This window comes from Drosophila bipectinata, chromosome 3L (assembly GCF_030179905.1).
Source record: "Drosophila bipectinata strain 14024-0381.07 chromosome 3L, DbipHiC1v2, whole genome shotgun sequence".
Classification (NCBI taxonomy): domain Eukaryota; kingdom Metazoa; phylum Arthropoda; class Insecta; order Diptera; family Drosophilidae; genus Drosophila; species Drosophila bipectinata.
The window spans coordinates 22,444,445-22,459,992 of record NC_091738.1 but is presented as its reverse complement, the minus strand read 5'-3'; the positions used below and the strand labels follow the sequence as shown (position 1 = coordinate 22,459,992).

At 46.9% G+C, this 15,548-nt stretch overlaps 2 protein-coding genes across 3 annotated transcripts; one reads left to right on the top strand and one right to left on the bottom strand.

Moving 5' to 3' along the window:
* The first annotated feature begins 148 nt into the window (after positions 1 to 148).
* On the top strand, positions 149 to 15,432 carry LOC108131672 (speract receptor). Of its 2 annotated transcripts, none has more exons than XM_070279685.1 (15): positions 149 to 869; positions 8,701 to 9,401; positions 9,452 to 9,761; positions 9,825 to 10,075; positions 10,208 to 10,279; positions 10,341 to 10,486; positions 10,552 to 10,717; positions 10,886 to 10,976; positions 11,031 to 11,218; positions 12,395 to 12,574; positions 12,628 to 12,732; positions 12,798 to 12,869; positions 12,937 to 13,111; positions 13,161 to 14,481; positions 14,770 to 15,432. In XM_070279685.1, exons 2-15 carry the CDS (start codon positions 8,982 to 8,984, stop codon positions 14,975 to 14,977), a joined length of 3,705 nt encoding a protein of 1,234 aa, XP_070135786.1. In that variant the 5' UTR covers positions 149 to 869; positions 8,701 to 8,981; the 3' UTR covers positions 14,978 to 15,432. The 2 variants fall into 2 exon arrangements, with proteins under 2 accessions (XP_070135786.1, XP_017106167.2); XM_017250678.2 differs by having other exon boundaries at positions 149 to 873.
* On the bottom strand, positions 4,244 to 5,326 carry LOC108131675 (pancreatic lipase-related protein 3). The gene is made up of 3 exons (XM_017250681.3): positions 5,229 to 5,326; positions 5,047 to 5,164; positions 4,244 to 4,982 (listed from the first exon to the last, which is right to left on the bottom strand). Exons 1-3 carry the CDS (start codon positions 5,323 to 5,325, stop codon positions 4,286 to 4,288), a joined length of 912 nt encoding a protein of 303 aa, XP_017106170.3. The 5' UTR covers position 5,326; the 3' UTR covers positions 4,244 to 4,285.
* Positions 15,433 to 15,548: the final 116 nt, after the last annotated feature.

The following is a 15,548-nucleotide window of genomic DNA, read 5'->3' as shown; positions in this document are numbered from 1 at the left end:
TTTTATTCTATGTTGCGCGGGCATCATTTAAAAATTTGTATAGGTGGCGCAAGCCCCAATGCAAACAATCGACATATCGATAGTTCTATCAACAGTTTCTCAGCTCTACCGCAACAGTCTTGGCGCTTCGCAATCGAATCGAATCGAGTGACACGAGTGGACGTGTTTTGAGACGCCCGCTCAGCTTGCAGACTTCTGGAAGTAGAGCAATATGAAAAGTAAATAAGACGGCGCGTGTCGAGTGTTTATAATAAAATTGATTTCGTTACCGCTACGGAGAAGCACAGGCGCCTCTTTTGCATTCCCAACATCTGTACCGCGGATGCCGTCCGCTTGTGAATTTTGGCGCGTTTTCAGCAACAGGTGCCTAGCGTCGTGGCCTATCCGCCGATGCCTTGCAAACGGATCGTGTCGAAAGGCGGGATTTGGCGAAATTTTTGTTTATAGAGTGACATAGGCCCGTTATTAATGCTGCACCCCAGCCAGTCCGGCTAAAAGGGGTCAGCCAGTGCGCGCGTGAAGAAATTGAATTGACTTGGCCACCGTCGGCGCGAACCGAAATCTGTGTCGCAAATGAGGCACTAATAAATTATCGCACATTCGCAGGCCGCAATTGAGAGTGCTTCATTAATGTAGAAATCGCAAATAAAAGAGAATATCTAGTTTTGCAGCGGCTGCGTTTGTTTAACTTTGCCTCGAACGTGACCAAACTTTGTAAGCGTCAGTGCCGCCTGGAGCTGACGGATAACTTCGGAGTCCAAGCAGGCCAAGAAGCACAACGCTCTGCCCAAATATCGGACCCCCACTTACCAAGCCAGACCCTTATGCAGTCCAATTAGCATCGCCCCGAAATGAAGACCCGTGGATAAGTGAGTGAGTAAGCTCTTCTGCAGCATACAGTGCGTATGACAGTTCTTACGCAATTGCCGAAACATCACACATTGCTGTAAAATTTGCATACAAACAGTTCCCGCCGACCGGAAAATAATTGATAGGCACCATAAAGAACAGCAAATACCCACACTGAACGTAGTATGCGCAAACATGCTTTTTCAGTGGCAACAGCTTTAAAGTTTAAACCCAGAGTGCCAGGCCAGTAAGCCATGCAACCAGCCAACCAAACACCAGCCAGAGAGCGAGACAATCAAAAAGCAATGCCATTTTCCATAATTTATTTAAAGTTCTTGTTGTTTTTGCCGCGGCAGTGCGAGCCCCGAAGTGAGTCAGTCGCGTGGCGTCGCGTCGCGTCGCGCTTGTTGCAGCCGCCGCCGACTGCATGCCAGCGCGTAAAGCACTCTGCAAGAGAGGCAGCGCTGCTGTCATAAGCACGCCGTCGCAAACTGCCAAATTGTGATCGTCTGGGCGGAGGGGGGGTGGTGGCACGTATTGCGGGGGCCGTCGCTGCAGCAGTGCATTTTTTCGCAGTCGGCGTCGCTGCCACTGCCCTGCTGTCACTGACCATATACAACGGATGGAAGTGCACACCTGCGGTCATGAGAGTAGCAGTGGCCTGAAATTCCCCAACTATAGCAATAAAATGCATAAACTGGTATTAAGTTTTTAAAATTAAAAAATAATTATATTTTTTTTTCTTAATTGTTAATTTTTTGTATTAAAGAATAACATCAATCTCGAACAGCTTGCGTGCGTCTTAGTGGCATTGCATTTGGAAAAGGAGAAACCTTTGAATGATTGATGTGCGGGGCCAGCCGTCGCATCAGGCGAGCACTAGGTGGCCTCTAGGCGGGCACCTGATCTTTATGGCTTGGAGAATTTTGGCCAAGCGTTATCATCCACGCACACGAATTTTAGTTTAAATAGTTGATTACCCACAATATATAAAACTAATAATGCTGATTACCCGCAAAACGGGGCCAAGAGATTGTGCGTTGTGTCGAGGATGTCCCTCGGCGAAACGCAAATTACCCGCAAAATTGCGCCCTGCCGCCCCACCCACTCTCGGCACCAGCATGTCATTCACACATGCGGTCGGCCGTCGGGGTGAAGTGCCGCAAATTTAATTAAACCTGTATGCAGATGGCTTTCCAATCGGCCCCAAACTTTGCCCGGGGTGTCGGACAGCGCGCTTATCACTTGAAACAATTGGAAATGTAAAGCACTTGCCAGGAGGTGGTGGAGGGGGAGGGGGCGGTGCGCGACATATGTTACATTCTGTTGGGCGCTTATCAACGCTTACAGCAACTACCCAAGCGGCAGTAACAAGGGGCCGGCAGGTTGGCTTGGCGACAAAGAGCCTCACCCACAGTTGGCACACTTTTTCGGGGGCTTGGTTCCGACTGTGGCAAAAACCCGGCGCAAGGGGGCCGGGCCGGGGTGATTCGCTCAAATGGCATCCCATTAAACGTTCTACAAAAATTAACATAGCCATAAACGCAAATACGGCAGGCGGAGGCCAGAGGGTCGCATGGGGTGCTGGTGTGAGGGGGGCCGGAGCCCACCTTGGCTACGTGCGTGTGAGGCTCAAAGTAACTTTAATTGATGTTGAAGGAGCCATGGAGCCATTAACGGAACTGCCAGGATTTCAGCTTCCAACTTTGGCGAAATTCCCCGAGAAATTAACATTAGAAAGGGCCAATCGAAGAGGCGAGAAAGAAAGAACGGACCCACGACAAGCAGAGCTAAGTGAAATGAAAATGGAATTTTGCGACTTAATTTCAGTTACACATCCTGTAACGGCAGCATTTTATGCTTACAATGGCTAGAAACCCACAAAAACCGACACGGAAAGGACAACGACCGGCTTCTTTCTGTGTGGCATGTGTTTCTGTGTTGTACCTAAAAAAATTAATTAGAAAACAAAATAATTGGTGAGATAAATTAACTTGATTTAGTAAATATAAGTATAAATCAGAAAGGAGGAGAATAATAAATAAGGTGAATAAGACCTGCTTATATGACGGTTTTATTTAATTCAGTTTATATGTTTTTAAGTTTTTTAAATCATGGTTTTAATAAAACTAAATAAAATATTCACGAAAATCTTACGCTTAGTAATAATATAGATTGAAGCAATAAATTATTTGTAATATTTTGTGGGCTGTGAAAGTATATGCCCTCCCTTCGCCTGAGTACCCATTAAAAACCTGGGGTTGGGGTGGTGAGGTCTGCTCCTATTGAACGATCCGGGGGCTGCTGGGCGGGTGCTTGTGTTTTATGAGCAGAAATTTAATGACCACAAACTGAATCTGAAACCAACATTCTAGAAGGTTGAATAGGCCAAGTACATGAAAGTAACGCCTGCTAAAGCCACTTTTTCTGGCCGACAAATGTCCTCACACTTCCCCCAGCTAGGAGTGACCAGTGCTGCTGAAAAGGACGCTCTCATATGCATACGATGGATACATAAGTGTGGCGACTATGGGGACTTGTAGTTGTGCCGTGGGGTTTGAGCTCCTTTGCCATTTTTCTGAAAATCCTCTTCAAAATGCCATTATTTTTGCGAAATCAACCATATGTTTACAAAAACTAATATATATTAAAAGTTTGAGAGCTGCGCCAGTAAAAGTGGATACGTGAGCGCACACTTTAAGGTGATGGGAATCGCAGTGAATTGGTTTTGCGAAGAAGTTTGGTTGTGGCGCAGACTAAGGTGTGGGTCACATCCGTTAACACAATCCTCCGAAAAATAACCCCAAGAATAGCGCATTTAAATGCAATTTGCGACAGTTTTCCTTTCGCGCGACTTTCAAGTGACACGCACACAGTGCCAGCTGCAGGAGGTGGGTGGTTAATCCTGGAAGGAAACTCGGCAAGGCGAGACAAGGCATGACCCTACAAAGGAATTTTCTGATAGCTCGGAAATATGTGCAATAACGACAATTCTGAAAAATAAATTCCAGCTGCTCGTATGTATATTGAAAGTGCAACCAACTGGTATCAGTTAAAGTGCTACAACTGTCTTCTTTTTCGGCTTTGTTGGTGTTAGTTATCCCGAGGGTTGTGCCCCAATATTGCGCAAAAAAGATCCATAAAATGGGCGACAAAACTCGACACTCGAGCCTGAAATATTTGCCAAGAAAACAAAGACTGAACCGTGCGGAAAGGCCCTGAACCAAGGCTTTAAAATTGATTTTGAGATAATGAATGAGCAGCACGCTTGACGCGCATCAATTTTCAAAGTTGTCACCCATCGAACGGATCTCCCCTGGACCGCCTGGACCTTCTGTCACTCCTGCCATCCCTCCCCAAGCTCAACCTGTAATGACTAATGACAAAGTTCTCCTTTGTTTCATTCCTCCGCTTGGCTCTTTATTAGCTAAACTTTTCACAAAAAGCTGATGTGGTAGGCGCCCCTGCCGAAGGGGGAGGACTGCCGCGTCTCCAAGAAGTAGATGCCGGAGGTGGGCCGCTCCTCTCCCCTCTGACCCATTTTGAGGCTGGACCACCTGCAGTTCTGGGCGCTCATCGTCTCCACGGAGCCGCACACGGCACTGACAAAGTCGTTTGCGGGCGACCACATCTCCGCCAGCAGCTCAAAGGCGCGCTCGTGCGAGCAAGACCCTTCAGAACAGCCAGGCTGGGACGTTCCTCCATTTGGGAAGTAGTCCACGTGGCCCAACGTCTCCCAAGTGCCTTCTCCTCCAGAATCGGTGTGCACAACCTCCACGAACTCGGCATCCGACGGAGACAGAACATGCTGAAGCGATTCTCCCGAGGTGGGATCGAGGGCAGTGAGGTGCAGTGGCTTGTGGCCCAAGTCCGCGTGCACCTTGGCAGCCACTCCTCCTGCCAGGTGGGCGCCCTCCGCAAAGCCCACGAGGAGGATGTCTTCGAGTGGGACATCAAAGTTTTTGTTCAGTAGGATTACCATCTTGGACACTTTCTCCAACACCTCCGCCTCGTCGCTGGCATCCGCCAAGTCGACGCTGATCACGTTGCTGGCATGCTGGTCTAGCTGGGCGGCCACCACAGCTTGGAGCTCCGGTGACGAACTGTTGCCCTGCCAGCGGGGAAGCGAGACCCTAGAGGACAATAGAAGCTCTTATCAGAGGGTCAACGGATTGACGGGTGGGGGCATTCACTCACACTGTGGGATCCGCTGCGTAAAAAGAGCTGCGCAGCAGAGACTCGACCTCCGGATCCACCTGCTGGGGAGTGTCACGGATGCGCCGTGTGTGGAGCAGGAATTCCGTATCCCCGTAAACTGGAATTGGGATCAACACGAAATGTTATAGATCCTTCGAGGGGTCTTCGTCCGTATAGCGTACCTGTTGCGCCCAAAAAGGCGAAAAACAAAAATATGACTAGTCCCGCTTGCATTCTGAAAACAACTGAGCTGGCTGGAAAACCTTTCGCCGCGGGCATTCCTCAAAGGCTCGATAAGATTGCGGCTTTCGGTTTATTTGGTTCGATAAGAGATCGGTTATCGTCGGTCATCTATGATGGCGGTTGTATTTTTTGTTACAGAATGCTCAGTCAGTTCGCCTGCTTATTCGATGATTAAACAGTTAAGTTGAGGTCATCGTAATCCCCTCTCAGAGAGAGCTTTGAACCATGGTAACATGCACTATGGGAAATTTTACATTTTTTGTGGAATGTTCCCATGAATTGTATATATTCTTGAACAGGATCACCTCCCGATTTGATACTCAGTACACAGAATTAAAACTATCGACTTGAAACTTTGCCCACATTCCTTTGCACGCTATAACTTTGGTGTTTTTAGAGTTAGAGATAACTCAGCCAAAGTTAATTCAGTTAATTCAGCCTAAAATTACCAAGAAAAAAATTTATCTTCAAAGTGGTGATTTCTTTTTCAAAGCTCTTCATTAACATCATTACACTTACACATGCTAATATAATCCAATTTTAGTGCAAACTCGTGCAACAAACAGATATTATAAATATCCTTTTTAAAGAATACGGAAAAACGATATTTTTATGACCTTAAATTTTGATGTTTTTCAGCTTGTTGACCTTCCTCTCTTGCAATCATTTGGCTTTGACTTCATAAAATAATATTGGTATAATCGGTTAACTTTTATGTCTTAAAAAATCCCGTGTTTTTAACCGTTTCCTAACTAATTTTTAAATCTCTTTCAAATATTCCACAAGAAGTGTTCAATTACCCATAGTGGAATGGTTTAATACCCTTTTAAGGTGATATACGCAGTTGTGCGACCCAAAAGAGTTGCACTTTTAAAACATTCTTACGAAGAAAAGAACTGTTTCAAGACAATTATTATTTACTTAACTAGAAGAACCTTATAAGAAGATTACACCATGCCGAACATGTACATTTTTAATATTTGCTAATTCCTCCTCTATAGCGTTTATAAGAAACATCGCCGAAAACAATGCACTTTGCGGTGAGCTCGTTTTTGTCGGTTATCGAAAAAAATAATAATACATATGTACATATATTAGAAAATTATTTTCTTTGTTCAAAGATTCCTTTGTAAAAAGACCAATCAGACTTTAGAAACGCTCTTTTGGGTAAAAGGCGTTTAAAGTCAGCCGGCTCCCTTACAGACACTCTGATATGAGCAAACAAATTAATGTATAGCTCCGAAAATAATTATTTGATTGAGTTAAAATTTTGAAAAATGTTAGCATCTAAATATGCATCTTAATGCATATTTTAAAAACTAATACAAAATACAATAAAAGTGAAACACAGAATATTTTCGGATGCATGGCGTAGAGCGTGGAAGACCTTTATGAGTTTTTAAAATAGAAACAATGCACCGAGCACATTGTTGGAGTGTTTATTCGTGTAGGGCCCTTTTTTAAGACCATTTATTTGCAGCATGAGAAAAGCTGCTATTTATTAGGAGAAATATTCCATGGTCCAAAATTGTTTATGGTAGACTTCGAATTAATCAGCAGCAGCAACGTTGCATAACAAGTAGTTTCGCCTCCCCCGCCCTCAGCCAGCCAGCTTGATTGCAGCTGCATTGGCTGGCAGACAAATTGCACTTAATTGCCTGACATCCCCAGCAGGCAAATGCCGACAAACGTCTTTAAACGTTTGGAAGTTGGCCGGAGCTAGAAAAATATGTGGGTCAAACTTTAAGTCACTCCCATCCATCCGAGTAGCTATTATTTGAAACTTAAGGTTGAAACCAATAATAATAGAAGTAGTTTATCGCCCCCGACCTTGGAAGATAATTTTAGGATATGTAACTGACCGGTTAAAGCCGATAAGATTATAGGCACCTACATAGGCACTTCTGCCACAGTTAGGTTTTCGCAAAAGTTGAACCCCAATGTCTTTTCAAGTGAAAAGTTTTTCTGTTGGAGCTGGTTCCTAAGATCTTATATCTGATAGATTCATAGAGGACTCTAATACCCCACTACAAACTTCAGGGACAAAGAATACGTCCATACGGGAAGAAGTTCTCCTTTTGGTACCCAGTTCTAATCTGATGTACGGCTGCTGCTGCGTGTGGCCTCGCATGCGAAAAGCAACTTCGACCAGCTTCGCCTTCCGGACACACTGGAGCGGAAACATTGGAAGATGGCTCACGTCCCCCTTCTGCATGCGACTAAATCGCATGCGAAATTGTTGTGTCAACTGCAGCCGGAATAGCTAACTTCCGCGCCCTTTGGCCAATGATTCCGCAAGGTCTAACAATTATTGGCGGATGCCAAGGCCCTTCTTGCCGGCTCAGTGGGCCCGATATATTTATGGCTAAGTACGCTTTATTAAACGATGCCGGCGCAGGCGGCGGTCATTTATCACATTCCCGTAGCATGATGGAGCATCTCTCGAGAAGGAGGAGTATTAGACTTCCAGTATTAGCATATAGATCGTATCCTAAGTAAAGGACTCCAAGGTTACCGTGGCAGGCGCATTCAATCCCACAGCAGCTTCAGGCCGATTGGAAAGTCAATATGCCAGGCAGTCTCCGAAGCGGTTACAGAGTCAGGGGAGGATGCTCGGTTTAATATAATAAATTACTTTGATAGCTGCAAAAAGTTGCAAAGGTTCTGCCAATACTGGCATCGACACGAACAGTGGCAGCTCCTCGCAGCGTCCTTCCCTGATTTCTCGCTGGCCTCTGGGGCGGGCAATCTAGAGGGCGTGCGAATCAAGCTATTTGCAATACGGGCGAGAATGGGAGGAATGAATTGAAGGGCACACCCACATTAAAGCCAAACAAAGACATTCCTGGGATGGGGCGATTTGTGGGGGATACTTTCCCGCACGCCACACAGCATCCCAGCATACATATAATGCGACGACATTTCTCATAAAAATTTCATTACATTCGCCCAAATGACGGAAACTTCAATATCGGGGAATTTTTATACACTCGTTGAGTTCAGTAGGTGTGGCATATGTAACAAGTTAAAGTAAACGCGTCTGTGGAGGTCCCTTTTTTAAAAAAGAGGGAAAGGTATCCAATGTTGTCTACAATATGGGTTTAAAAACTGGTTAAATGGCATCTCAATCTCGATGGCGTTCTTTAGTTATTGCCTGTTCCTCCTGATAATGTAAGAATAAATGGATATATAAGTGTCAGGCTCATCCTGGCATATGCGCCACCGTACGGGAAGTCCTTGCTTAAGCCCCCGCTAAAGTACCACGCATTAGTTTATGTATTTTTCCTCGGCATGGGAGGATTGGGGTGGCGTTGGGCATGTGTGGCTGCGCATAAATCAGCGGCAGTCCAGGACCGAGTCCTCCACATTTCCAAAACAAATGCGCCTTCATTCAACCGCCTTTACTTTCAGATTCCGGAATACAAGGAACTACCGAAGGAAACTGAAGTCGCGAACGTAATTAACCGCCCAAAACACATAAAAACAGAAGCTTTGGGGCATTGGGGCGTGCTAGCCAAGAAGGGAAAGCAGGAGCAATGCAAAATCAACAAAAATGTTGCATCTCCCCGAAGGATCAACATTTGCTGCCAAGGATACCGCCAACGAAAAGGGAGCTTTCATCTTTCATGCGAACCAATCCCCTTTAAATTAAATGCAACTTCAAGAAGCAGCCTTGCAGCTTGGTGCCCGTAATGTTGGCGTCCCCCTGCCCTGCCCCCACTGGAATCCGCGCTGCAAACCCCTCTCCCTGTCTGGTTGCCCTGGTGTTGGCTGCTCTCAGCCAGTTCTGCCCCGCCCGCGCCGAGGTCTTTACACTGGGCTACCTAACGGGCTCGCAGAGGCGTCCGGGTAACCTGGACTACCACCGACCCGGCCTCACCATTTCTGGCGCCATATCGCTGGCCGTGGAACAGGTGAATATGGGCGCTCTGCGGGACCGCGGCCACACACTGGAGTTCGTGGTGGCCGAGACCTTTGGCGAAGAGGTCACCAGCATCCGCCAGACGGCAGCGCTCTGGACCCAGCAGGTGGCTGCTTACATCGGACCCCAGGAGACATGTGTCCATGAGGGTCGCATGGCCGCCGCTTTCAACCTGCCCATGATATCATACGTGAGTTGGCGCTCCGCTACCTCGACTCGGTCTGAACAGTTTCTTTCCAGTACTGCACCCATCGAGATCCATCAAACAAAGCCGACTTTCCGACATTTGCCCGGACGCGGCCTCCCGACACCCAGATCTCCAAGTCGGTGGTGGCGCTGCTTCTGGCCTTCAACTGGACGCAGGTGACCTTCCTGTACTTGGACGACGCCATTGGTCAGTACCAGCCCGTAGCTGAGACCATTTTGAACACCCTGGCTGTATCCGGCGTGAGCATCAGGGACGTCCGCACCTGGAACACCATATATCACCACGGCTTTATGGCCAATCCCTTCGAGGCTTTAGTGGAGCAGACACACGTCAACACAAGGAGTGAGTGTCAAGATTGGTTATCTGCCAAGTGAGGATTATGATTGTTTTCCTGTAACATTGCAGTCTACCTGATCCTGGGCCACTACTATGAACACGTCGGGCTCATGGTCAGCCTCCAGAATCGGGGCCTGCTTTCGAGAGGCGACTACTTTGTGGTGGGCATAGACATCGAGCAATATGAGCCGGCCAAGCCAGAAAAGTACTTGCGCGGACTGTTGCTGGAGGAGGTGGATCCGATTGCCGCACAGGCCTTCCAGTCCTATTTGGGCATTGTGCCGACGGCGCCCGTCGCCTTTGCCACGTTCGCCAACGAGGTTTGTGGTCTGACAGGCCTGACAGTGGTATGATTGATGCAGTGCATCCGCCGTAATCCAGGCTCATAATTGTCAGGCCTTTCGCTACATTGATCACACATTCTGGCCCTCATTTTGCCAAATTTCTTTTAGGTCAACAAATACATGGAGCGACCGCCATTCAATTTCCCCAACCCCCTGGGCGTGTTTGGCGCCGCTAAGCAGGTTCGGGCATCCCTTTTGAATGAAACTGAAACCATCACTCCAACCCCCGTCCCTTTTCCAGATAAGCGCCGAGGCAGCCTATCTCTACGACGCCGTCCATCTGTACGCCAAGGCCCTGATGGAAGTGATGGACTCGGGAGGCAGGCCCAGGAACGGAAGCGCCATTGTGGCGGCCATTAAGGGCTCCCGATACCGCAGCGCCATGGGGTGAGGGTCATCCACTCGGCAGCGAATACTCGTAAACTCAGTGCGCCTCTTTCTGCCAATTTCAGTTATCACGTGTACATCGATGAGAACGGAGACGCGGCGGGCAACTACACAGTATTAGCCAGAGGAAAGGTGCGGAATGGGCGCAACCAGACGGTCCTCGGACTGCGGCCCGTGGGCACTTTCAGTCACAGGAACATCAGTCTCAGCAGCACGAGCGAGACATTGCCGGTGAGTTATCCTTACTTTTCGTCCTTCGCCTTGTAATTTGCTCTCTGCCACCTTTTAATCCGCTTGGCCTCCAGCAGCAGGTAAGCGCTTCTTCACGGCTAAACCCACACTCGTTCTGTTTGCCATTGGTCTTTGCCTTTAATCCTGTTCCCATGTGCTTTTCCCCAGGATCTGAATTTGTTTGTCCCCATCGACTGGGTTGGCGGTGCGCGCCCTGCGGCGGCTCCTCGCTGCGGCTTTAGCGGCGAAAAGTGTGTTAGTGAGTATGTGATTTCTTGACCATTTCCCCACCTAACCACCTTGTCTCTACCAGATTATACAGGAGAAATCTCGGCAGCGATAGCGGGAGGAGCTCTGCTTCTGTTGGGATTAGTTTCGCTGGTTTTCTACAGGAACTGGCGCTACGAGCAGGAGCTGGACAGCCTGCTTTGGAAGATTGACTTCCGCGAGGTGCAGATGCATGAGAACGAGAGGGATCAACAGAGCCAAAAGCAGACTCGCGTACGTAAACTCCTCCACAATCCAGCAATTTTTCTAATCTGGGCCATTCTCAAGGATATCCACCTGAGTCTATGTCATATTGTGTAAAGCAAGTCTCTAAAGAGATTTGAAAGACAATTCTGTCTAAAGCTAAAGTTTAAACATTGTTGCATAAATTTATCCCCTGATTCTTTAACTTTAAATAGTAGGGATTTTTTGAAATTTCAGACAGCATGTTCGAATTTTTTTTTTAATTTTGGTTGTTATAATTAGAGCTTGGAAAAAACTTATATTCATTTCAAAGTGTTTAAAAAAAATCAACCATGTCCGAACTCTTTAAGAAATCTTAAAGAAAACAAAACACTTTAAGGCGTTTTTGCTCTAAAAGTGTTCTGCTAAGACCAAAATTTGTTTTCTATTCGATTCGGTCAAAAGTTTGGGACCTTATAGGTACCAAGTGAACATTTTTCGGTAAATCACAATACTCCGATTTTTTAATTACCCTTTCAGAACCTTTTTTAAGGTAGACGTGCATCCCTCTGAGCCGAAAATAGATTTTTTTTTTAAATTTTATTATAAAGTATTAGTACAAAGTAATTAATTTGTCGATCACTTCTAATAAAGCTGTCGTTAAAAGATACTTTTGTAGGGAGCATGTTATTTAAAGTGTCCTGCGAAATTTGTACAAAGAGACCGATTTTTCTATTCTGATAATTAAATCTGTCGGACCGAAACAGAAATCATTTTTTTAATGTTTTAATTGTATTTTAAGTGTATGCAAGTGTAGTCAGAATGTATAAAATTGAATCGAATTTCTCTAGAAATCTTTAAAATAAAAAAAAAAATAAAAAACTAGAGCAATCACGCACAACCTTCATGGAAAACAATTCTGTTACAGGCTCCTGATGCAAAAAACATAGCTATTTCAGCAATCAGTTTGTTGCAAAATTTAAGAAAATAATTAGGCTGGAAGAAACAATTTCCGAAATGTTATAAATTGTATTATTAGAGTATTTTTAAGCCTTTAAGATCAAGGGGTGGTCGAACCAAAAACGCAGTGTCTCCTTCACTGCGTTGCACACTTTTTACCAAAATAATAATACCCCTTGCAAGGATATAAATACCAGCTTCCAGATATAAATATAAGTTTTCCCTGCATAAGCCATTTTGAAAAATTCTGTTTTTTTTTTTTCATAGTCTACGCATCCGCTGATCCGCACCAGTCAGGTGAGCCTGAGCTCCAATCCCGATGCAGATTTCCGCTACACGACCATCTTTACACCCATCGGCCTCTACAAGGGCCAGCTATACGCCATCAAGAAGCTCCGGAAGAAGGGCGTCGAGATAACGCGCGAGATGAAGAAGGAGTTGAAGTTGGTAAGTCTGTAAGCCCTTGGGTCCTGGAATTCCTTTAAAAAATGTTTTCGTAGCTACGCGACACCCGGCACGACAATATCTGCGCCTTTATAGGCGCCTGCACGGACCCGCCCAACATTTGCATCATCAGCGAATACTGCACTCGGGGCAGTCTTAAGGTCAGTCGGTCAGTTGGCTTTATCGGGGAACGCTCCCATGACCCCCCGTTACTTTCTTATTGCAGGACATTCTGGAGAACGAGGACGTCAAGCTGGACAACATGTTCGTTGCCTCCATGGTGGCTGACATTATACGCGTGAGTGCTGAAACATTATACTAATGGCCTGCTCTGACCCCCTTTCTATTATTCTCCTTCCGTCCAGGGCGTCATCTATTTGCACGAGTCGCCCGTTCGCTTCCATGGCGCTCTGTGCACTTCCAACTGCTTGGTGGACTCTCGGTGGGTGGTCAAGCTGACGGACTTCGGCTTGTTCGCCTTTAAGCAGGGCATTGAGGACAACTCCACGGACATGCAGCACATGTCGGCAAAGTGTCTAAGTATGTGTCTGGTCTTAGTCGTAGTCCCAACTCACCACCGTTTTTTCAGAGTTACTATATCGAGCCCCGGAACTTCTCCGACAGGGGCCCGCTTCTCTGGTCATGGGAACCCAGCGCGGGGACGCGTACTCCTTTGGAATTCTGCTGTACGAGATGCACGTGCGCCGCGGTCCGTTCGGGGAAACTGGCTTAACGTCCATGCAGTGCTTGCAGAAGGTGCTCCATCCGCAGGACAAGATGCATCCCTACCGACCCTCTCTCCAGCCTCTGGAGACAGCCTTTGACTGCGTCAGCGAATGCCTGCGCGAGTGCTGGGCGGAGCGGCCGGAAGAGAGACCCGACTTCAAGACCATTCGGGCCAAGCTGCGTCCGCTTCGGAAGGGCATGAGACCCAATATTTTCGATAACATGATGGCCATGATGGAGAAATACGCCAACAATCTTGAGGCCCTCGTCGACGACCGCACGGATCAGCTCCAAGAGGAAAAGAAGAAGACCGACGCCCTGCTGCACGAGATGCTGCCGCGTTGTGTGGCTGATCAGCTCAAGAAGGGCCACAAGGTGGACCCCGAGCACTACGAACAGGTGAGCATCTACTTCAGCGATATTGTCGGCTTTACGGCCATGTCCGCCGAGTGCACGCCGCTGCAGGTCGTGGACTTCCTCAACGACCTCTACACCTGCTTTGACTCGATTATCGGCCACTACGACGTCTACAAGGTGGAGACCATAGGCGACGCCTACATGGTCGTCTCTGGGCTGCCCCTGCGCAACGGCGACCTCCACGCGGCGGAGATAGCCACCATGTCGCTTCATCTATTAAGCGCAGTTTCCGAGTTCAAGATTCGCCACCGACCCACCAACCGCCTGCTTCTGCGAATAGGCATTCACTCGGGACCTGTCTGCGCCGGAGTGGTTGGGCTAAAGATGCCGCGCTATTGCCTCTTCGGAGACACCGTCAACACGGCATCGCGGATGGAGTCCAGCGGTGTGCCCCTAAAGATCCACTGCAGCTGGCAGTGCAAGCAACTGCTGGAGCGCCTGGGAGGCTACTATTTTCAAGAGCGAGGCTTGATTTCCATGAAAGGAAAGGGTGACCAGCGCACCTATTGGCTGCAAGGAGAGGACGAGGACGCGCGCAATCGGCGCACCTACGAAAGATCCCAGCGACGGGGGTCGCGGGCGCTAAACAAATTCATCCAAGGCACAATAAAGCAGGCCCAGGAGCACGCCAATGATTACGGCATAAGGTCCTCGCTGAAGCAGAAAAATTTGCCGCGAAACTCGCTGGCCCGTTCCTCCAGTCTGGAATCGCCAAAGAAGTTACGCTTTGCTGCCGGAAGCCTTCTTGAGCATCACCGCTATCACAGGTTCGTTAAACGCCAATAAAATATTTTCAAATCAATGTTTGGAGGGAAATTATGGTCGTGCCTATCAAATATACCTAAAGTAGTAAATAACTTGGATGGCTAGATGGATTTTAAAAGACTGTGTTGCTAGTGAAATTCACCAAAGATACATTTAGATTTTAGATTTAGATACATTTAGCCACTTTGGATGAATCTTAAAACGCTTATATGTGATATTGCAGCACAGAATTATACTAACCATTGGCCTTGTAACCCACTTAATTGTGCATCTCTCTGTTGGTTTTATAGTGACGAGGCTCTTCTGGAGGTGGACTCGTACACGGGCCTGCGACGCTCCTCGGGAGGATCCGTGCACTCGCGCTACGAGGAGACTACCCTCTCGCAAACAGTGTCCTGCCAAAGTATTGAGGTGCTGAGTGTGCAGTACAGCCAGCGGCGCCCGTCATCATATCCCACTGCCAACACTCCGCTGTTGATGAACCACATTGAAGTGTGAAGTGGAGGCGGGGAACTTATCCAACCAAATACAGGAAAGCTAGAGGAATTTGTGTTCAGTATCATTAGCCAAGTGTTTGCAGGGGGACACCCTTGCATCAGCGCCGTAGCATCAGCATATTGTGAGAGTGATTATAAATCTAGTCATTGTTTTACAGATCCATGCAAATCGAAATAGTCAAAATTGTAAACGGAACGAATTAAAGGCAACACCCAAATAACGGCAACGTGATATTTTCTAGGAGTGACCTTGGGCATGTTTATTATGTTGTGTACTTTGTCAGAGTTTGATTTATTGTGTCTTGAAGACATTGCATCCTTTTAATGTACATTAATGGTATTCATTCGACAAACTTAACGATTTATTTATACAACTTTAGTTTAAAACCTATTTGTGCATTTCACTAGGCGTTATAAATACATTATTTGATTTGCAATCATTGGATCATTGCAATATATGTTTGTGTTTCACTGAGCCAATCTGGCCAAGCCTCTTTGGAAAACGACCTCGAAAGTCCATTAGATTGTTTCAAAGTCCTAAGAAAGGTGTAAATAATTTACATATATGTTTG